Source organism: Chelonoidis abingdonii, chromosome 2, assembly GCF_003597395.2.
Source record: "Chelonoidis abingdonii isolate Lonesome George chromosome 2, CheloAbing_2.0, whole genome shotgun sequence".
Lineage (NCBI taxonomy): Eukaryota > Metazoa > Chordata > Testudines > Testudinidae > Chelonoidis > Chelonoidis abingdonii.
Window position 1 is genome coordinate 155,058,281 of NC_133770.1, and position 23,853 is coordinate 155,082,133.

At 40.6% G+C, this 23,853-nt stretch overlaps 1 protein-coding gene across 2 annotated transcripts; it reads left to right on the forward strand.

The window, feature by feature from the left end:
• The first annotated feature begins 1,223 nt into the window (after nucleotides 1-1,223).
• Nucleotides 1,224-23,598, forward strand: MXD1 (MAX dimerization protein 1). 2 transcript variants are annotated; one of them, XM_032771290.2, is made up of 6 exons: nucleotides 1,224-1,645; nucleotides 2,786-2,885; nucleotides 9,861-9,890; nucleotides 16,102-16,216; nucleotides 18,402-18,561; nucleotides 18,659-23,598. In XM_032771290.2, the coding sequence occupies exons 1-6, from the start codon at nucleotides 1,567-1,569 to the stop codon at nucleotides 18,844-18,846; spliced, it is 672 nt and encodes a 223-aa protein (XP_032627181.1). In that variant the 5' UTR covers nucleotides 1,224-1,566; the 3' UTR covers nucleotides 18,847-23,598. The 2 variants fall into 2 exon arrangements, with proteins under 2 accessions (XP_032627181.1, XP_032627182.1); XM_032771291.2 differs by having other exon boundaries at nucleotides 18,662-23,598.
• The last annotated feature ends 255 nt before the right edge of the window (nucleotides 23,599-23,853 follow it).

Below are 23,853 nucleotides of genomic sequence, written 5' to 3' on the forward strand. Positions count from 1 at the left end.
GCCAGAGGAGTCCTTTAGGGCCAAATTGCAACCCAGTAACGTGATTTCTTGGGAGGCTGGTCTGACAATATCAGTGTGTGCTAATTGTTTGAATGAATTTACTAAGTTGGAGCTTTCTCCGTGCCTATCATATCCTGTTCTACTGTGTGCACCTTTACCAGTTCTAAAAAAAATCCTGAAGGGCTAGTGCTAGCAATGCACAAGCTGATGGAAGTTCCTGATCTATACCTAGAGAATATAGCATTCTTGCCAGTTGTGATAGGATTGTTTGAAGCAGCCTTTCCCCAGAGTGGGTCTGACTTTGTGCCCATGAGCATGAAGCAGGTAGTATTGGCATATCAGCACAGCACAGGGCAAGGAGAAGCAGCCTTGACAACCAGTTCTAAAAAAAATCCTGAAGGGCTAGTGCTAGCAATGCACAAGCTGATGGAAGTTCCTGATCTATACCTAGAGAATATAGAAAGGGAGGGATGTACTAAAGCCTTGCAAAACATCATGCCAAAGCCCTCCCCCAGGAGTCCTGTAATGCTCTGTGGAACAAGGATGGGGATAGCTTGTTTGTTTGTTTTTGTTTTTTGGGTAGCCTTTTGTTTTGTCTAATCATCAGTGTTCCACGGCACATGTCTGCAGCTATATCCCCCACTGCATCCAGCCACCTGAGCTGTCCATCTTCCTTCTATATTCCCTATCTCTTATATACTATCTCCACCTTGTATCCCTCTCTGCCCCCTCAGATCCAGCCCTTTTCACCCCTCCCTGCATTCCTCCTTTTCTTCTCCCCTTGCACCCCTTTTTGCCCCTTGGAATTTCCTGGTCCTTGCACCCTCCCTGCATTGTTAGGCTCCAAAGCCTGTCACCTGGCCTCAGGGGCCTTGTCCCCGCCTCTTTGGCCTTGCTACTCGCTGATTGGTTTGTTCCGTTGGAAGCAGCCAGTGGGCGGCTGGACGGACGGTTGAAGCTGCGAAGGGGGAGCCTTACACAATAGGGGGAGGGCCTTTGGTAAGGTGTGACCAATCAGGTAAGAAACGGAGGAAGGGGTGGGGCATTGTTGGCTAAGCTTATTGGAGAAGAACAGGTGGGGCGGAACCATGAAAATACTAGCCAATCATAACTTCCGAAGGGGAGAGGGGGCGGGGCCGTTAGAGCAGTAGTCCTTTTGGACCGCGAAAAGGGAGGTGCTTCCGAAGATTGACCAATTAGAAGGTAGCTAAGCGATGGGGGCCGGGACCTAAGGCTACTGGGCCAATGAAAGAAAAGAGGCGGGCCTATAATTAGGAGGCGGGAATATAGACAAAAAGACCAATCATAGGCGAGGATAATAGAAAGAGGCAGGTCTTTATATGAGCCGACCAATAAGAGGCTGGGATTTGTCTCTGGGTATCCAGTGAGCGCCGCGCTGGCAGGGGCCAGTGGGTTGCGTTGCGCGGGGGTTGGTTGCCCAGGGTCTGTCAGAGCGGAGCAGGAGGGAGGGGGATAAACATTCGGGCTGTCGAGACCGGCTGTTGCAGCTGCTGCTCCGTGAGGCTCCGCGGCAGGGCGAGCGCAGGGCCCCGGTGGTGGTATAAGATGGCGGCGGCGACCCGGGTCTGTGTGAACATCCAGATGCTGCTGGAGGCGGCCGAGTACCTGGAGCGGAGAGAGCGAGGTACTGGCCCCTGGAGACAGCAGCCAGCCCGTCCGCCCGCCCCCTTCTCTGGGGCCTGGCCGCGGGATCCCGTCTCTTCCTCGGGGACAGCGGGGCGCCCCCGCCGCGGGAAAGAGCGGGATACTGACCCCCCCTCAGATCCCAGTCCCCCCGGGAGAAAGCGGGTACTCACCCCGGGCCTTGCCCCCCCGTAGGAGATACGGGGTACCCCCGCCTAGCCCCCCCCGGCTGTCCGTCATAGGAGAAACCGGGGCCTGGTTTCGTCCCGTCCCCCGCCCGGGGAGAGAGGGTCCAGGGACCAGCTCCCGGGATAAGGGCCTCCCCTGCGGCCGAGCTCTCCTCTGCGGGGGGTGCTGACCGAAGACTCCCACCCCCACCCCGGGGAGCCAGCGTCCTGCGCCGCCGCCGCTTCCCCCACCCGTCGTCGGCAAAAAGCGGCACCGAAAGGAGTCGGGATCCGAGCCGGGATCCCAGCCCGAGCGCGCAGCCCCCTCTCCCGAGCGGTGCCCATCGGCGCTGGCTCCCGCGCCCGCCCCGAGAACAGCCAGCACCGGCTCCCCCTTCCTTAGCCCGGCTGCTGTTCCCCCTGCTCCTCGGGGCCCACCCCAGTCCCCCTCCCCCATCCGCTGTGCTCCCCCAATCGTCCATCTTGGGGTGTGGAAAGATCCTTACTCCAAGGCGCACATTACAATTCCTGGGACATAATCCCACCAGGCACAAACGCCCTGGTTTTTTGTGTAGATCCTTCCATGGAGGGGTGTCCCCTCCAAAAAACATGTGTTCTGGAGATTCCCATGTATGGAATGGGGAGAAAGGGACCCATCTTCCAGATTCCCTCTTCAAAATCCATGTTGCTTGCCCTCTATATGGTTTTCCCCCATGTATGGCGTGGGCTTGTCATCACCCTGTTAGAAACAATGGATTGCCTGGACCTAGAGGGTTTTGTATAAGGCAGTGTGTGTTGTTCATCTGTAGATAACGAATTAATTTTATTGATTTCCACCTTTGGCCTTTCAAATATGTTCTCCTCCCACTCCCAGATACTCCTGGATGTCTGTGTTTGTTTTGGGCTAACTAGTGATCCAGTGAAATCCTGTTGTTTGTTTTTTTTTGGTTTTGTGTTGTTGTTTTTTTTTTTAGAAGCTGAACATGGCTATGCCTCTATGTTACCCTACAATAACAAGGACAGAGATGCCTTAAAACGGAGAAGCAAGTCCAAGAAAAACAGCAGTAGTAGCAGGTAATGGCAAATATATGGTATTTGCATCTGTGTGTGTGTGATCTGACTTATGCAGAAGCTTGTAGTGCAAAATTCTGCCATTTCTATTATGATTATAGCCAACATTGTCACAGAGCTATGTGTCTTTTGACTTATACCTCACCATCATACAGTAGTATTTTTAATTAAAGTTGTTTTTATCAGTCTGTTTTTTTCCTCACTTGACAAAGTCTTTGTGTTAACAACTCCAATTTTTAAAACATTCCATTTAGTAACTTATTTAGGCTTTTTACTTCTGTCTTTAATATGGGAAAGGAAAGGTACTAGTCAGTTTCACTTTTGCTTTCAGTCAACTGTATATTTAGGCTAGGGGTCGGCAACCTTTCAGAAGTGCTGTGCCGTGTCTTTATTTATTCACTCTGATTTAAGGTTTCGCATGCTAGTCATACATTTTTAACATATTTAGGAGGTCTCTTTCTAGAAGTCTATAATATATAACTAAACTATTGTTGTATGTAAAGTAACTAAGTTTTTTAAAAAGTTTAAGAAGCTTCATTTAAAATTAAATTAAAATGCAGAACCCTCAGACCAGTGGCCAGGACCCAGGGAGTGTGAGTGCCACTGAAAATCAGCTTGCGTGCCGCCTTCGGCACCCGTGCCATAGGTTGCCTACCCCTGATTTAGGCTTTTCTGCATTAACACAATGGTTTAATGTTTGATTGCAAATACTGATGGGTTATGTCCTATTTAGTTTCAGTGCAAACCATTTAAAAATAAAATGATGCATGATGTGGTTTATAATAAAGGAAATATATTGTAATGCCTCCGTCAAATTTGGCCCAAACTTTGGTTTTGGCAATTCAAGAAAACAGAAGTATTTTTTTAACACACCTATTCAGATATCTTTTTATGTCAGTGAAATAAAACTTTTCAACTAGAGCATGGATACTCAAAGGTAAAATTTATAATATTTCTTACTGAGCTAGGTGTGTATACATTTAGACTATTGTGTGCATGTTTAACTGCAGTAATACATGAACATAGTGAAACATTTTGACACTAGTTACTTTCTAGGGAAACCTCTAAAGAACAGAAACTCATTTTTTCCTGTAGTTGATTTTTTTTTTTTTTTTTTCAGAAAACTTATGTGGAATTTTGCCATGCGACATGATAGAAATGTTTTTTCTAAAGCTAATGTGAAAATTGAAGGAGCGTTATTTTTAAATCAAGATTTATGTGCAATGCTAAATTCAAAATTTCTAAAATTTTGTATTTCACTTAAGTGTTTGTGCGGGAATTCTTAACTAAAGCTAAATTATATGACTGAGTGCAGAAAGTGACATAGTTCTAGTTTGACACTTTGATTAAATCTTGCTTCCAGTGCCACTTTTGTTTGACAGCCTGATTTATTTATTGTTCATCTTGAAATCCATCTAGAGATTTGCTACAAATTATTAATCTTTGATTTTAATATACATCTTGCTCCTGGGGCAGCTAAAAATGCTAAATCACCCAGTACTGGAGATGTTTTGCTGGGATTTAATCCATCCAAATTCATTTTAGTCCAAGCTGTTGAACTTTAAATTGGATAAGCAACTTCTGCAAGCCTTTTTTTAGTGAAGATTTGTAGGTCCTAAAGACTTGCAGGTTAAAACTGAAGTTCTGGTCTTGGTTTAGGTATCTGCAACTCCCTCCACTTAGTAGTGGTATGTATAAATGCAAACTGCTACCTTTTAGATAATGCTTGTGCTGTGACGGAGACTCATAGAAGTCAGGAAGTTCACAATTAAAGCTCTGTCCTTAACTCACCCTGTTTTTACTATGGTTAGTGGCCTAAGCTCAGTATGTGATGTGCACCGTATGTGCTGCAGTATTTAGGTACAGCATAGCAAAAGGAGGATGGAATTTCAGTGTGGACTTTGAACTTGGGTTTATGTCCTAACCTCAGTGTTTAGAATCTTACTTGGGCTGTAGACTATCATTTCAATGCATGTCTAATACAGAACGTATATTGACCAGTGGTAGAGAAAAGTCTAATAGTCCTGATATCTCCTTTGTATCTCTGTACTAAGAAGGACATATTTCACAATGTAGATGGAAGGCCTCTCAAATTTCAAGAAATTTTAGGGGTTTGATTTATTGAAGTTCAGAAAGATGTCTGAAGGATGTTACAAATGCTTCCTCCCCCCCTTGTTTTTTAAACCTTCTGGGCCAAGATTTTGTATGTCATTTTTTTGTGAGAGAGAGATTTTTGCAGCTGAGTACACTAGAAATCCTTTAGAAATGGAGGTTGACAGTACAAGAGCTGATCTACTACTTAATGTATCTAGTGAAAATGTAATCAGCATTTTTTTTTCAGCCTGTTTCACAGAATTCTGTAATTAAATTCATTTTAATAGTTAAGATTGTAAAGCTCTACTTTGTAACTGACCTGCAGGAATAGTGTATTGAAAGGTGTGCAGTGTTGGCATTGGAGAGTGAGCTCTTTCTTATGTACACATCAAGTGTCCTAAAGATCAAATCATAATGATTGGGTAAATAGTACAATAGAGAGACAATAGTGTGAGCAAATTCATCTCTAAATGTCGTGTGGGTGAACCTGGCCTGTTTTTAGCTGTTCTGTCTAGGGACTAAATATTTCCTGTTTCATTAGGAAATGTGAAATGACTCCTTGTTTTAAACCGTTTGATTCTTTAGTTGGCAGTGTCCCTTTAAACTTTTTAATTAAGACAAAATCTATCTCTTGTTAAAGTAATACCTAATATTACAATAGCTGAAATGTTATTGGGCAGGGGCATAGAGATGGGCAATGACTCTGTTGGACAGCTCTGTCTATAGTCAATTTCACTCTGTGCAGTCTTTTAAGGCCTGCCTGACTTCAGTGGAGGGCAGATTAGGTCTTCTGTCTCCTGTTTGTGTGAAACTTTCACTGCAATGGGGAAAAAGGCATATGTTAAATAGGAACATCTGATTGTAAAACACAGTTTGGCAAGTGGCCCCCAGGGCATGTATAATACCTGAAGCTACTTCTAATTCTTTTTTTTTTTTTTTTTTTTTTTTTTTTTTTTTTTTTTTTTTTTTTTTTAAGATCGTTAGAGTACACGCTGACAGTTTCCCTTTAACGCTGATTGTGGCGGTGTCTTAGTGTAGCAAGAATAACTTATTTCTGGCCTACATAACAATGGAACGAGTTAATACTGAGTTTATATGGAAATTGGTGCCTCCATTTTCCTGTATCTGTAATGGAACATGTGTTCATTAAAAAATCAAGTTCAGAAGTAATCCTAGTTGCATGCTCAAATTCTGCATTTAAATTCTAAAATGTGATTGATATTAACAATAGTAGAGTAATAAATAGGTCTGTGTGTCCAGTATGATTGTTAGCTGATATTGAACAATAAAATGGTCTGTTTGTCAGGGAGAGGTGAGGATATCTTTCTATATTGAGTTTAAGGTTGGCATTTTATGCTAGGTCTGCAAACTTGTCACTGTGCCATAAGCATGGTTAAGCCTGCATCTTTGGAATGGCAATTCTGCAACATTGCTATTCACAAAAATGTGGCAGTGGCTTCTGTAGCTGATTAGACACACTGTCTCTTTCTTTCCCTTTTGAGTACCATTTAGCTAGTGCAGGTATGGTTACTGTGCCCTTCTCTGTATTAACTTCCTGGAAATGGTCTCTGTTCATTTGGAGTTCTGAACACAGAAATTGATTGCTATCAACCTTGCTTTGAAACTGACAACCAAAAACTGACATCTCTTGAAGTTATTATGCTCAGCCTTTCCACTTCAGATACAAATTATCTGAATACATTCCAATTACAAGAAACTAATGTTTATCACTAAGAGCTGAGAATCTTGTCTACATGGTAATGTGCAAACTATCCACCTTAGGGTTTATGTTGTAAAAATAGAATTCACTAGCTAATAGAACTATATTTTTGAAAACAAAACTTACCATTCGTAAAGTGTTCCTGGACACAGTTGAGTCCAGAGAGGATGTGTTCCATTAACAAACTAGTCTTGTAACAGACATCTGTAACTTTTGGAAACAGTATTGAATTGATATGTCCTATTTATGACACAACAGCCCACTAGTAAACTACAAGTTCATTATAATGTCTTGGACTCAGGCAGTCATAATTGGGAGGTGAGGAAGGGCTCAAACTTCTTTGTTTCTCTGGTTTTATCCAGAAGAGTTGGGGGAAGGGGGACTGGTAGAACCAAAAATACGTCTATCCTCTTTTTCAGCCATTTACCGGTGCCCTAGCAGGGGAACTTGTGTCTCCGTTACATGTCAGACTAATGTGCATCCATTTAAATGATCTACTAAGAAATATGGACCTTTCATTCTTAATGGAAATCAAAATATCTTGTGACTTTTTTTAAACTAAACAGATCACTTTAAATAATGCAATCTGAAAGTAAACAAATGGAGCCATGTTAAAATTAATGTCATTAAAAAAACAGGGGGAAGGGGGGGAATAACTTACCAAACAAAGATCAAGCTATTTTGAAATATTATGAATGAAGTTTCTATGAGAGAGTGCAATCAAGTAAAAATACCAAAAATATAATTTGCAGTGACCTCAAAGTATAAGTTCCTAGCATTGGTTATTTAACAATAAAATCTGCTTAATTTATTTAACAGTACAAAAAACCTTTTTGCTCTCACAAAAAAATTATTATTTTTTAGTGAGAGCAATGTGATTGAATATTCTTCATTATTTTTGAAAATCTTGGTTTAACACTTTGTGATACAGCAATTCGAAGGTCTAGGTTAGGATGTGGGAGGGGGCTCAAGGTGGAGTGTGGGGTCTGGGAGGGAGTTAGGGTGCAGAAGGGGGCTCAGGGCTGGGGCAGGCAGGAGGTACAGACAGCTTACCTGGGGCAGCTCCTGTTTGGTGCAAGGAGTGTGCAGGTGGCTCTGCGCAGCATGGCACTGCCCCCATGGCCACGATTCTCGGAACACAGGGGCTGTAGCTCTAAAGCCCCTTTTGGAATGCAGCCCTGTGAGCATGGGCCGGAGGACTTGGGAGGAGTAGGGGCAGCCACACAGCCAGCGGCTGGAGAGAAGCAGCCACTTCTCTCCAGCCAGCTTTGAAGGGGAAAGCACTGCTTCTTTCCAGCCTCTGGCTGTGCGGCTGCCCCTGCTCCTCCAGGGGCCGGAGGATTCAGGGCCGCATTCCAAAAGGGGTTTTAAAGCTGCAGGCCAGGGCCTCCTTAGTCCAGGGCCCTAAAGCCCCTGTGTTCTGGGTGGCCCTGTCTGCAGAGGGGCAGCTTCCCCACTCACTGGTTTCCTCCCTCTGGCTGCCCTTTTTCTCCCCCGCGCCCAGCGGTGCTTTTCCTGCCGCACCCCCCCAATGGATCATCTTGCGTGCACCCCACTTTGGAGACCATTGCTCTAGAAAACACAGTTGGAAAAACTGGCTCGGGCACAGGATGGAAGGCTTCAGATATATACATTCCTTTATCATGGTTGTGGTTTTTCCCTCAGGTTTTCTGTCACACAGTAATGCTATCCCTGAATGATAACAGGCTTCATTTAAAGCTTTAAAGAGTAGTTGTAGCAGATTTCTGTTATGAGCATATGTGCATGTATTAGGAGGCCTCATTTCAACATTAAGTCAACAGTAACTTGAAAACTTTAAATCTCTTTAGTTATTCTGGGTCCTCTTATTTATAAGAAAACCCTGCAATAGTTATTTTTTGTCTATCTTATCATTTCCCTAAAATGTTGCCGGGGGAGAAGGAAAAACTTCTGAATTATTTGCAGAACAATATAATACCAATCTAGACTACAACCTTAAATTTAATATGTCATTCTTCCATTTAAAAATGACAAGCATTATAGTCTGTCATTAGCTTCTGGAAAAGTTTTCTACAGATATCCTGTGTTCACATACCTGATCTTCAGGGTATAATTCTCTGCAAAGCTGGTGACTTAGTGATTGAATACAGTGTTCAAGTCACATGGTTCAATTGGTATCACTCATTGGTATCCATAGGCCATGGGATCAAATCTCGGGTTCGTGCTCATTGCTGCACTGTTCAAGGTGCCATCCTTTATGAAAAGCTGGAAGCAGAAGTTAAGAATTCAATAAAAGTTAATGAGGAGTCCAGTGGCACCTTAAAGAATTGCAGATTTATTTGGGCAAAAGCTTTTGTGAGTTGAACATCCCACTTCTTCAGATGCATCTGAATAAAAGTTAAGGCTACTTGACCTTAGGTTGTGGTGTCCAGACTGTCTAAGCACTTGTCTGCTAGTTGTTGTTTAATTATTGTTGTGTTATGGTACTTATCTCATTATTTTGGGATATCTGATGTTAAAGGTGCTATTTAAAACCATATTTTATTCTGCAGTATAACTCTTAAAGACACAAATCATATAACAGTGTTTTCAGGCAAGAGTTACAAATACCACCTAAGAGTAACAAAATTCAGGCAACTTTTCTCCATCTCTTCAGGGTTTTTTTCTTACTTTGCATCTTATAAGAGTTTACATATAAAGTTGGCTTCTCACATGATGTGAATCTTTTGTGCAGCAACAGGGAGAGAAATACTTAAAAATCCTCCCCAAACCACCAGTTGGCAATGCACTTAGGGGCATGTCTGAAACTACACTTAATTGATTAGATGTCAAATAGTGTTAAGATGGGGCAATTTGCCTTTCTCTTCCTATGCTAAGATAACCACATTTTTTGTCTGCACCACCATCATGCACTTGGCTTTGCAGCACTTTCTGGGCTTATATTGCCATTTTGCTGACAGAAAACCCATACTCTGGTGCTCCACACTTTTAAACTTTGTCCTGATTGCTTCCAATCTTTTTGCTGTCCCCATGGGTAGCTAGCAGCTTTCTCTGAAGTGCATTAGTGGCTTGCAGCTCTTGCAGTGAATGGTTACAAAACTGTTGCATTGATATTCTTAATCACAGTGCATGTACTTTCTGCAACGGACAACCATTAAATAACTAATTCATTGTTTGTTTTTCAGGTCAACACACAATGAAATGGAAAAGAACAGGTGAGTTTGTAGGATTCATTAAGTATTTGCACTAACTTCTTTCCATTCCCCTGCATGCCTCACTGGGATTGTCCAGATCTTCCTTTCAATGAAGCAGTAATATCAGGGGGACATGCAAGGTACATCCGCAGGCAGGACTGATTCTCTGAGCAGTCTCTAAATCTAAGAGTTCAGTTTTATTGAAGTTGTTGGTTTGTTCTGTTTTTGGGGGGTGGGGGTGGAATGGTACCCCAAGCAGTGTTTCTTGGATTTTTTCTTGAAGCTTCTGGTTCTGGTCACCTTCTGTTAGGGTACATAGGTCTAGACAGACTGCTTATCTGATCAACTACTGCACTGTTTGTGACCTTAGCACTACACAGAATTTAACTTGTTTTTGTTAGCTGTTTTTACGAGGTTGTGGCATCAAGTCTGCCCTTTTACCCCGTATCTTGGTAAATGTACTGTGCAGTCAAGACACAGAAACATGGTTTTTAAGACTATAACGTTTGAAAATTGGAGAACTTCATAAGAGGGCTTAAAGTTTGTTTTCAGCTCTTTTGGCTCAGTCTGCATACTTCTTGCAGGGAGGAAGGGGGCTGGGAGAAGGGCTATTGTGTATGAACACTTACAGTTGTAAAGTGAGGTATCCTTGTGTTGGTGGTGCTTCTATAAGTAACCCGGTAGTTTGGGAAAAGAAAATGGCATGACACTCCCATTAGTGGGAAACCCCAGGCTACCATAGTAGTTTATATGGCTTTTTTTAATGATCTATTACAAGATATAAATTGCAGATGTCTCATTAGCTAGCTCTGTCAGAGTTCAGTGTAAGCTTTTGGGTGGTTACTTTCCAGAGTCACAAAATTATCACTTGATAACCTGAGAAACTAAAGAAAAAATGCTTTTAAAAACTACTGAATGCATTGCATCTCTCCTGCTTGCTCTGCAGTAGCAACTACACCATAACTGTATTGAAATCCCGTTTATGTTGTCCAAACAATGAAGTACAGCAAGTGTCATTTATTTTAAGCTCTTATAAAAAAAAAGTGATTAGGAAAACAACCAGTGTATTTCTCTGCAATATATTCTCTTTCTAAATAAAATTGTTCTACCATTGTTGTACATGTAGGAATGAAACAAAATATTTTGGTATCTAAGACTTTTTAACTGCCACTAGTCTCAAAAGTTAACCACTGAGATGCCTTATGAAGACTTTAAAGTGGCTCCTCAACATTTCTATACACAAAGGGTTAATCTCAAGCTGTTAGGACTTTGCAGATGTTCGAAAGTACTAGTTTTGTAGTCAACATTGGTTATCTGTTTGGAACTTGAATAGGGTGGGAACCAGTTTAACTTGATAGTTGGGGCCAAATTCTGGTTAGATACATACCACATCACATCAAAGATGACAATTAGGCTCGTTGTTAAGCATTATCCTTAATGTAAGGAATCTGATTACCTCCATTACAGTGGACTTGAAAGGTCAATTGTCTCTGACAGCAAACTTTATTAATTGAGGAATTAGGCTTTGCCAATGGGAGAATTTTGTCTAATCTAAAAACTGGAGTTGTATTGTCACTCAGTAAAAATTAGGCTGGAATATGCTTTAAAAGAAGTTTTAAGCATAAATCTGCTTATATAAAGTAGAAGCTGGAGCTGGAAAATCAAGAGTCATGCAGTGACATGCTAGATTTCTAGGAATCTCACTTGCTGTTGTACAGTGTGTGCAAACTTCCTAATGTTAAGGGTTTAACATCTAACAAGTGACTTTGAATTTCACCTGATGCCTGCTACAGTCTCTCACTTAAGTATTGTGGACCATAGTTGTAATACCTCTGTAGGTACTGCGGCCAGTTCTTGTGTAACTCCATTAAGGCAGGTTGGATAAGTCTGTCCTGAAAATAGGAGATCTTATTTTGAAGTTGCAAACAGTGTTAAGCAGGGATTCATCACTGGGCCCCCTCATTGGATTTACCCTAGGAGTAAAGATTATCCACTCTGTTTGCTTACATAAAATGCTTTCAGAACTACATTGCAAATGATTGTTTAACTTGTAGTGTGCTTAGAGCAAGATATGCAGATAATTGCAACACCTCAATTTGAACTTCTTATGACAATTAGACATTTCAAAGACAGGTTATGTTGCAACCACTGCCAAATAATGTGACCTAAATGTCAGATCAACAAAAGCATTTGAATAGTATTGAAACTCACCTGTCTTGGAAACTATCCTCGCTCCCAATATCCTAATGAAGCCATTTCCTTGAGTATCTAAACAGCTAGCTCTGCATATTGTCATCCACATGCCTGCTGTATGAAAGCAACTGGGCATTTTCCTATGTACAAGGATCAGACTAAACAGTGTACCCTGTATATATGGACTTCCAGCCACTGTCAAAGTGCTAGAGAACTCCTATAGTGGAAGTTGAATACTGTAGCATAGCTTTGATGAGGATGCAGCTTAACTAAATGGATTGTTTATGAATGGAGATGCATACACCAGAGCAATTGATCTGAAACTGGCTAATGGGAAATAAACAAAGGTAGGCATAGGAAACATTTGTAAAGGGGCATTTAGAGTTTACAGCTGTGTAATATTGACATGCTACATTAGAGGAGCTACAGTTGTCAGTGGAATTAACATGACGGGGTGAAGTTTGAAAATAGTTGGTGCACCCAGGAAGCAGTGTCAGATAAGCCTTCAATTGCAGTTGATGTCACCCTTGACAACACTAGTTTCAAATCTTCGAACCAAATGCATAAGGCATCATTAAGCCTCTGTGAGCTGGAGACTTGGCTCTGGGACCCCACAAAAGGGAGTGTCCCAGGGATGAGGCTGGAGCCCAAGTCCCAGTGTCCTCATTGCAATTTTACAGCTCTGCAGCCTGGCCCTTTGAGACCTAGTCAGCTGACTAGGGCTCGCTGCAGGTGTCTTATTGCAGTGTAGACGTACCCTATGAGTGGGATTTTTCAAAAGCTTACAGCTTTGGCTCTACTCTGCCTTGGATGTGTGGCGAGACAATAAAGGGCTTAGCTCTCTTTCCCCCCAGAGATGCTGAGTACCCATAACTCCTATGAAAAACAGTGGGACCTGTGGGTGCTTGACACAACTGAAAACCAGGCCTAAGTCACTGGCCCAAGGTCCTATGCATGTGTGACAGAGCTGGACTGTGACTGGAACTTAGATGTCTACTAATTAGAGGAAAAGACTGGAGACAGGACGTTATTCCAACAAAATGAATGTTGTGTGAAATGTCTAGTTTCTCTAAAGCATTGTGACCAAAACACTCATCAGTCAATGCTTTTTACCTTAAATATAAGGTTAATACTTAATGGTCAGGTCTGTATTTGAAGTGCTGTTAACCCTTTGCTGACTTACAAACCTTGGATTGTAATTCAGAAGACCACACCTCATAGTGCTGTTTCTTGTTCAGTCTCTTTATCCTGGCTATTCACAGATTATTTTTAAGATACCTTTGGTTTTAAGAATATACTTTACACTACCTCCTGCACGACACAGCAAGAGGCCGATCTATACTACCGCCAGAGAGCCAATGTAAAACACTTTACAAAATGAAGAGATGTAAATAGTGTGCCCCCAGGTGGTCCGTACTCGGACCAGTACTAGTCAACATATTCATAAATGATCTGGAAAAAGGGGTAAACAATGGAGTGGCAACATTTTCAGATGATCCAAAACTACTCAAGATAGTTAACTCTGAAGCAGACTGCCAGAAGTTACAAAGGGATCTCACAAAACTGAGTGACTGGGCAATAAAAAGGCAGCTGAAATTCAATGTTGATAAATGCAAAGTAATGAATTTTGGACAACAGAATCCCAACTATACATATAAAACGATGAGGTCTAAATTAGCTGTTACCACTCAAGAAAGAGAGCTTGGAGTCATTGTGGATAGTGCTCTGAAAACATCCACTCAATGTGCAGTAGCAGACAAAAAAGCTAACAATGTTTGAAATCATTAAGAATGGCATAGATAAGAAGACAGAAAATATCATATTGCCTCTATATAAATCCATGGTATGCCCACATCTTGAATACTGCGTGCAGATATGGTTGCACCATCTCAAAAAAAATATATTGGAAAAAGTTCAGAAAAGGGCAACAAAAATGATTAGGGGTATGGAACAGCTCCTGTATGAGGGGAGATTAATAAGACTGGGACTTTTCAGCTTGGAAAAGAGATGACTAAGGAGGGATCTGATTGAGATCTATAAAATCATGGCGGGTGTGGAGAAAGTAAATACGGAAGTATTAACTTACTCCTCCTTATAACACACGAACTAGAGGTCACCAAATGAAATTAATAGGCAGCAGGTTTAAAACAAACACAAGGAAGGATTTCTTCACGCAGCGCACAGTAAACCTGTGAAACTCTTTGCCAGAGGATGCTGAGGGCCAACACTATAACAGGATTCAAAAAAGAGCTAGATAAATTCATGGAGGATAGAGTCCATCAATGGCCATTAGCCAGTATGGGCAGGGATGATGTCCCTAGCCTCTGTTCGCCAGAAGCTGGGAATGGGTGACAAGGGATCTTACTTGATGATTAACTGTTCTATTTGTTCCCTCTGTTGCATCTGGCTTTGACCACTGTTGGAAGACAGGATATGGGGTTAGATGGACTTTTTGGTCTGACCCAGCATGAACGTTCTTATGTATTAGTATTCCCTATATAGTAACTAAAAGTGGGGCTCTGTCAGTTTGGTGGACTCTTTTGCACTGTTGAACATTTCAGAATTGAAAGGCTTTTCTAATAAGATGGGAAAGCATAACTATCTTAATCAAATATTAGCTCAACAAATACCTCAAACCAGTCTTTCAAACTGTTGCTTTTCTTAAAACTTATTTCAAAGTACTGCATACTGGGTATAGCAAGTGGATACTGTGAAGACATCTTTTGTAGCTGAGAGTAGCCATTTCTGATATAAAAGACTACTCCCCTTAACATTAAAACCTGTCTTATTCTGTAGGATCATTATTATTTGTTGAATTAATCTGTTCACTGACATAGAATCATAGAATATCAGGGTTGGAAGGGACCTCAGGAAGTCATCTAGTCCAACCCCCTGTTCAGAGCAGGACCAATCCCCAGACAGATTTTTGCCCCAGATCCCTAAATGGGCCCCTCAAGGATTGAACTTGCAACCCTGGGCTTAGCAGGCCAATGCTCAGACCACTGAGCTAAAACCTGGGGACATAAACAACGTGTTGTAGTAAATGGTACAGAAAGGGAAAGGTCCACAAAAGCAGAATTATAGATTGTCATGAGAAATGTTTGATCAGGTCTAAACTTAGAAGTTTTGCCAGCATAGCTACATTTGGGGGGAGAGAGGGAGGGGAGTCATACCTCTAATTGACATACCTATGCCAGCAAAAACACTACTGTAGATGCAGCTTATATTGACAAAAGGACTTTTTTGCCAATAACTAATGTTATTCAGGGAACTAGGATAAACTATGGCAGCGAAAGCCCTCTTTTACCAGTGTAAGCTGTGTCAGATCTAGGATGATTTGCCAGGTCTTCCTAACCAGCAGTGGATGTGGCTAGAAATACTCAAGGAACAGATTGTGTTGAATAAGGTGATATGTACCTGCTTTACCTCGCTTGGTAGCACCTGCAGTAGGTGGTCACAGTAGTTAGTCTACAGAAGGATAGGGAAACTATATACCGCTTAAGTGCTGATTGGGGGAAAACATTATTGACATGTATTGGGCTTTACATGATGTGCAATGTGATGTTGCTCTTCCTGTTTTCATTTTTAATCATACCACCTTAATGACTGATGTGGTTCTTGCATTTTAATATGCACTGAGATGGTCATGGGTATAACGAGTTGTATGTTGAATTTTTTCTCCAGCTAGTCCCCCTGCTGCTTAACATTCTCAGTGTAAGTGTCACTTACTTTCTTCCAAGCCATTGTACCTCTGTTTCTGGAATGCTAGTGCATCACAGTACAGCTCTAAGGGAGAAAATGCATCTGAAATTATGCCAGGATGCACTATTCATCTTCCAAAAATAGAAAGTAATGGATATCCTTATTCTTCCAACCCCAATTACCAACTGCTGTTGTCACCAATTGTATTATTTACTATTGTTATATTTGCCATAGCTGCTTGCAGTTGAGGTACTCTTGAATGTTGCCTAATCCTGCCTAGTTGCTGTTGACCACAGAATGAATATTTAGCATGATGTATGAACTTTGGATTTTACAGACGTGCTCATCTGCGGTTGTGTCTGGAGAAGCTGAAAGGGCTGGTACCACTTGGGCCTGAATCCAACAGGCATACTACACTGAGTTTACTAACAAAAGCTAAATTGCACATAAAGGTGAGTTCATGCTAGTTTAATCATGTAAGTGAGCACGCCAAGCATTACTGAATAAAATGCTGTAAAAACTATATTGCTTGACAATAAATTGTGGATAAAATCCTGCTTCAGGACCAGTTCCTTAGTCCTTCTGAAGTCTGTCTCCTGCAAACAAGAGAAGTAATCTTTAAACATATGACTAAAATGGCATAGGGATGAAAGTAACAGTGATTGTTCCCCAAAATAATTTCCTGCTGATGCTTTTAGACAAAATCAGTGAAGATCAGATCTGTCTAGAAGTTTTTAACTTAATTTCTGTCTCTCCGGGGGGTCTAAAAATAAGTGTCTGCTGGGTGGACTGCTTCTTACCACCAGCTGTAGCTGAACTGGTCAGTGCTTAAAGTGGCAGAGTGAAGTTCTATGCTCCTGCCAGTGAAGAGATGGGAGAGAAAGTTCCCAAGAGGGTTCAAAAGTTTCAGCGTTATGGACAGTAGAAACCCTTTGATCTTGACTCAGATGCTAAGATCAGCCTTTATTCTGACCCTATAAGGATAAGTATTTTAAAAGTTGTTGGGCTGGGGATGGGGGTTATACTTTTATTGAGAAACATCAGTCTCCCAATGTTGTGATTTGTCTCGAGGAAAACACTGATACACACTGAAACATGGAATCAATATGAATTGCATACCTGAAGACCGTACTGTTTAAAGGAAGAAATATCTCTTATAGCCAAGAGTTAAGATATAACAATATTAGCTTTACAATAGCATCCTGACAGGAAGAAAAGCCTTTTCTTCCTAAGCTAATTGTGATGCTGTAACTTATATGCTAATTGATTAACATTTTTCAGAGATGCTAACATGGTTAAACTGGCTGACAGGCTCAGCTGTGGACTCAGGCTATTATAAATCAAGACTCTGTCCTTGTATACAAATTTTTTTCTTATCACAATTATCTGTGGACATGATTTTAATGTTACGTCTCTCACACATTACTGTAGCATCCAGAGGCCTGAGTTGGGACCTTCATACAGCTGGGCATTGTACAAATATAAAATCTGTGCCCCAAAGAGTTTGTCTCAATACTTGTACTGTTCAGTAACTTTTTTTTTAAAAGGCAAATATTTAACTTTCGATTGTATGGTTTTGATATCTTTCCTTAGCAATATCAAATATTTTTAGAGTACATAGTATTGTTAAGTGGAAGATAAAGGGGGTGGCACTGAGGGACTTGGCTGGCGTCAGTCAGATTACAAATAGCTAGCTATCAAAGACTTGGAATGTATATTAATAGGATTGAGACACTGCCAGATAATTGCATAAAAACAATTTTGAGAGGGAAGCATTATTTATACACATCCCCATGTAGCCATTAGATAATTGTAATCCAGCGATGGCTCAATCCTAACCTCTTAAGTGCCCTGTGAGATCTGGCTTCTGCACCAAAACCCAGCAGAAAAAAAACCTTCCCCTGTTGTGGCCACTCCATGAGAACACCCAAACTTCGTTTTTTTCCCACTGTCCAAGTAAATAGGAAAAGTCTGCTTCTGTAAATTCTAATGAACTCTGTTTACTTCCAGTGGACTGTGATGTGTAAGATGGGGTTAAGGGGAGGGAAGAGATGAGTTGTCTTGAGAGTTCAAAGGGTTCCTGCTCTGGATAAGCAAATGTGCATTTGGTCTGTGAGGCATTTGGAATAACTTCAACTTTGGTGTTGGTTTTGAAAACAGCTTTAACTGGCAGTCGCCTTTATTGGTGACCAAAGTCTTGTTTGGTTGAGATGAGTAGAGATGCTCACAGTGCATATGACAGCACAGAATGATGCTCTGTGTACAGATGGCAACACAAACCTCAAACCTTTAGCAAGTCTGAAACTCTGAAAGCACAATTAAGGGTGTAATAAAGCAGATATATTTTCACTTGAGCAATGTACTTCAATTGTGTTTTCCTTTTAAAATTTTCTTTGGTTCATAACTACCTCTAATACATATTCTTAAAATGTGTAGAACATGCTGACCTAGAGTCAAACGCAAGTACCTGTCATCAGTCACATAAAGCCATATTTAGGTGCCTAAGTGACGCTGTCTTTCAAAGGTGCTGAGCACCTATGTCTGAAAATTAGGCCACTTGCTTAAGTGTCTGAGCTTGAAAACGTTGGCCTTAGTCCATAATGTCCAGAAGAACTAACAATGCCTTTTAACCCACAGAAGCTTGAAGACTATGACAGAAAAGCAGTACACCAAATAGATCAATTGCAGCGAGAACAACGGCATCTGGAAAGGCAACTGGAGAAGCTGGGCATAGAAAGAATAAGAATGGACAGCATAGGATCTACTGTTTCTTCAGAGCGTTCAGATTCTGACAGAGGTAAGTCACCTCAGTTGGCTAAGAATATCTATACTTATAGCTGAAACCTTAAAATGCTTTATCAGGTTGTTCCAACACTACTTTCTTTTGCTTACAGAAGAAATTGATGTGGATGTCGAAAGCACAGACTATTTAATGGGAGACCTAGACTGGAGCAGCAGCAGTCCTAGTGATTTGGATGAAAGAGGAAGCATGCAGAGCGTCTGTAGTGATGAGGGCTATTCCAGCTCTGGCATTAAGAGATTAAAGCTGCAGAACAATCACAAGCCTTGTCTCAATCTATAAGAAGTAACTCAGTAGCTGTTCCATCCATTGCAGTTTCCCTGTTGGATCTTATTAGGTAGTATATTGGACCGTCCCACAATTCTCTTGCACGTAAATTTCATGTACCACCAACATTAGCAAAATCAGCTTTGCCTAAGTCCTGAAACAGTGCATAGGGTTGTGGGTTATAAGCTACTCTCTGGAGCACACATCTGATTGCATCCACTAGCTTCTCTTTCTGTCAGTAAACTCATCTCTGTGAGACTGTACATTCCAACCAAATTTTGAAGTACCCAAGAGTATTTTAGCAGTAATAGAGAGCTAAACCCCCTCATCTTATTTTTTTTTGCCTTGATGTTATTGTCTAGTATTCTAGACCTACCTTCTCTTTGCTTGGCAACATAACATATCTAATATCCAGAACTAGTGGCTAAATATAACTTTGTTTGATCAACAATCTGAAAGGGGAACCCAACTTCCTCATAGTACAGTTCTGGAAATGGGTGGACTAAACTTTCAAAACTAGAGGGTGGAGCATTTTATCTGTCCTGTCTCTGATACATGTGAGAATTGTGTAGCAAAATCTCAAACTTGCTTTGGAAATTTACTCCTATTTATTATGGGTATTGCATTTTTAGTAGTGTAGCTGTATTACCACCTGACCCAGTCCTCTTGACCTAACTCATTCAAAGTTCCCATTGACTTAAAGTTCAAAGGGCTGTATATTTGCGGCCTTTACTTTCAAGGATAACCCCATTGAACTCTATCTCAGATTAGCCGCCAGCAAATGACAGTGGGAGTTTTGACTAGCGCAGGACAGTGGGACCAATTTTGGGACGTTCTGAGTCGTTCTTGGAAGATTGTAGGCAATCAGCACCTCGCAGGATTGGGCTGCAAGACCTTGGCAACACAGATATGCTGCTCCACCTCTTGCAGATATCTTGGTAGGATGTCTTCAGCCTTGCACATCCCAGTTTCTTTAATACCTAAACCCAAATGGTACTATTTCTCTAGTGCAATTTATTATGACCTCATTGCATTACAGCTGCATATTACTGTTCTAGGCAAGTTTTCCTAGAAGTTTGTTCTTGCTTCTCATCTCTGGGACAATTCTTTTCTACCTCAGAGAGATGAACAAAGATTATCTCAATCCCTTTAGCACAAAAATAATTATGCCTCATTTGTGTCTATAAGCAATGCTTGGTCCTCCTCAAATCTGTTTTACTACAAATTTCAGCAATAACTGAGTGATGAAGCTAGCTGTGGTAACCTTGGGTGTCAGTGATTGGGCACATCTTACAGGATGTTGCTAATACTATCTTCCTACAATTATTCAGTGAAGTGCTATTCGCATTAAAGCGCTTCCGCACTGGGTTGAATTATAAGGCACTCTAAAACTGGCTCATGAAAGATTTTGTTGCCAGCCTAAACCTGAATAATTTCCCCCAAAAATATGGTTTTCAACCTTGCAACATATTCATTTAAGCTAAATAGAGCACATGTATTGTACATAGTACACATGATCTATAAATAGTATTTATTCATTTTATATAAACTTAATGTAATGGAGATACATTCTTATGCCTTTGTGCTTTTATAGATGTTCTGGAAACTTTGTATGTAGAGGTCTGCTAACAGAGAGAGGAAATATATGTATATAAAGAGAGAGAGACAGATTTCTTCAGTCCTCTTTCCTCGAAACATTTTAAGGTCTTAATATTCAGCCCACTTGGCAAACTCCTCACAATGAATATTCAATATTTGATTCTGGTAATACAGCCAGCTGGTACAAGGTGACCAGAAAAGCCCTAATCCAACTGAGCGATTTCACTATATAAAAGGGCTATGTAGCTTATATAGTGATGGTCAACAAACGTGGGCTTTCACACTTGCCTGCAGTCTTTAAAAATGCAGTTCATGAGACTGAACTAGTCAAGCTGCCAAAAGCACTAAGACACTCTGTAAAGTGCAAATGAGCAAACTATATAAAATTTAGATATGTTTCCTTAAAATATCCTCAAGCTATTTTTGGATAATTTGAACTCTTTAAAAAAAGAAAAGATGGGAAATGAGGCTAGTGGATTGCTAAAAATCTCCAAAGTGTATTCTCTTTGTGTGCTATGTTTAAAAAAAAAAAAAAAAAAGGAATTTTTTTTTAAACAGCTGGAATTTTCAGATGTCCAGCAGATTTGCACTGAACTAAAACTTGTATGCCTTTTGCATTTGTAAGCCTGTTCCTGAGTACAAGCAGAGAATCTTCAGAGAGCTAGCTCAAAACCTGTAAACAAGAAAAAATGTTGAATATCTGCACTTTGAGGTCCTTTGCTCAATATGTTTTTGCTTGAAACCTCTTGCTTTTCCCTCCTTCAAATAAGTGTTGCATAAACTGCCTCACAAAACCAAACCTAGAGTTGCAGATATTGCTACCTTTAAAAAAGTAGCAAAGTAACTTTAGATATTTGGAAAATGTTGGAGGGGTATATTTGAAAAATTAAATTGTGTATTTTGTATGTGTTTTGTTTTTTTTAATTTAGAAATACTGAGTCTTAAGGCTTCAGCGTAATGTGTTTTTTAACTGTTGTGCCTTTGAGTTAACTACATTCTCTTCTCCCCCCCCCCCCTTTGGTGAAATATTGAGTGTTTTGTCCCTATATAAAACAGTAATTATTTGACCTTTGCACTGTTTGGATGTGGTCCTCTCAATTTTGATGGCATAGAAAATGTTGAACTTTGAAAATGATGCACTAATGTCAAAACTGACACAAGGGTATACGTGGTGTCTTTTCCAAAACTCTAGGCAGGTGCAGTAAATTTTGCTACTGTGGGCTCCAAGGCCACTTTTGTATTGGCTAGGACCATCCTTGGCAGCTTCAAATCTCCCTGGTCCTCTTTGCTAGTCAACAAGCCCAAGCCTCAGGCAGCTAGGTCTACTTCCAAGGCTGCTGAAATGGTAGCATTTTTCTCTGTTTTGCCAGCCTTTTCCTCGAATTCACTGATCCACCAGCATTATTACTAAATAAGCTGCAGAAAATAAAAAAAATTGTAGATTGTTAAGGGAGTGAGGGACTACTTGTATATTCCAAGTTTACGATTGATAGTTGCACAGATGTGTGTGAATATAAAACACACTTTTTCTTGTTAAAAGGGCAGATTAAAAAATACTGCCATCAGTAACTTAAGTTTCAGTGAAAATGGTGAAACCAAGTACATGCTCAATTGGAAGAGAAATCAGAAACTCTTGCACTTAATAATCAGAGCAGAGAAGAAAAATTGCAGCAACTTATGTGTTAATGATGGTCTGTCTTAAACATCTTTAAAGTACTGTTTATACCTATTGAGCTTGTTTTCCTGAGTGTTGAGCACCCAGAATCTAATTTCTTCTACAAAGCAGAGCTTTCAACTCTTCATGGTGCTGATAGTCACATCTTGTGAATTTCCAGGGTCATTGCTAATACCAATTTATGATGAAAATTCAAAGAGCACTTTTTTGAGCAGCACTGTAGGTGCCACTAACTTCACAACATCTTAAGATGATCTGAAACACTTTTTAGAGCTCTGGACGTTAACAGGCCATGGTCTGCCAATTGCCACACTAGCACTTTGTTCTCTAATAAGGCACTTCTCTCTCCTGGTCCCAAACCCACTACAGCTCTCTATCGGCTCTGAAAACAAGGAGAGCCCTATATCTGATGTCACTCCAGAGCTATAAATCTGTGCATTAGGCTTACCAACCTAGCCAAGAGAGAGCCTTATGTTATAATGTATCGTGGCTTTTTCCCTTGCTCATTCAAAGTGTGTGAACTAGATGAAACAGCCATCTGAAATACTATCTAGCAATACATTCGAGCTTTGAGTTCTTTTGCCCCTTTTGTAACAAATTTCAGGTTTTGACACTGTAATGTATTGGGAAGAATTCTGCTTTTGCCAGGCTATGTATCTGCTCCCCTGAAAGTGTATATTCTGTTGCTTTTTTTTTATGGCTGCTTGGTCTGCAAGTTGTTTATACTGTCTATTAGTAGAAACAGGTACCTCAGTCCCAAGCATTACTGAAACATGCGACAGCTGTGGGAATAGCTAGCTGAGTAGACACCTCTGTGGTATGGAAGAAATCACCAAAAAATTCCAGCCCCAATAGTCATCTAGCATTCAAATGTCTCTATGCTATAGCCAGTTTTTTTAAAAAAAAAAAATCTGGGGTGTAATAAACTTGATCCCTTATTTTTATTTATTAGGAAGAAGGTTTTTTGTACCATGTTGTTCAGGTGAAAGGCAGCTCTACCTGGCTGCTGTTGGCTGAATAGCTGTTGTATGACTGCAAAAAAAAAAAAAAAAAAAATTCCAAGTACCTATATCTTCTAAAGTGCCCAAACCTTAAACGATGTGGGGTTTTGACCAGTTCTATTTGTGTTGTTTTTTTCTTCCAAATAGGCAAGTTTGGTTCTTTTATCAATCTCCCTTTCTCAAGTTGGTGCTCTTAGCAACGCCGCTGTTGAATCATCAGTTTTATTTTTGGCAGTCTTCCAAATAGTAAACGGACTAAACAGAGGAGCAAGCAGATGGGAGAATATGAATTCTGTTTCCAGATGTTAAGTTCCTAATGTAAATACCACCACATTATGAATCCTGTGTCAAGACCATATAATGGTGCTTTTTTATTACAGTTAGCACATGCATTTTTAGAAACTACATGTTTTAGAAGACCTTGCTGTGTATATGTATACTTCTGTATTGTTCAACTGTTAGATAATAAATTATTTCATTACTAAAGACAAACACGTCCTCTCAGTGTTCTTCTGGTTTGACTAGAAAATGCCTCGTGGCATGAACAATTCCACTGATTTGTCAGGTACTTTTCAGTAAATGGCAGTCAAAATGTTACTAGCAATCTAGTGATGAAACTCATTATGGCCTCTTGTGATTCCAGGTGACAGTTTTTGGGTGCTCATTATTCACTTTTCAAAACAGTTTCTAGGAGGCAAGAAATCAATAGGTGGAAAAGGCTTAAAGTTATTCCCTTCTCTTTCCCTT

Coding starts and splice junctions, on each gene's coding strand:
- MXD1 (XM_032771290.2), top strand. CDS start 1,567: ATGGCGGCGGCGACCCGGGTCTGTGTGAACATCCAGATGCTGCTGGAG. Junction 16,217..18,401: donor AAGCTAAATTGCACATAAAG/GTGAGTTCATGC, acceptor TTTAACCCACAG/AAGCTTGAAGACTATGACAG. Junction 18,562..18,658: donor GCGTTCAGATTCTGACAGAG/GTAAGTCACCTC, acceptor TTTTGCTTACAG/AAGAAATTGATGTGGATGTC.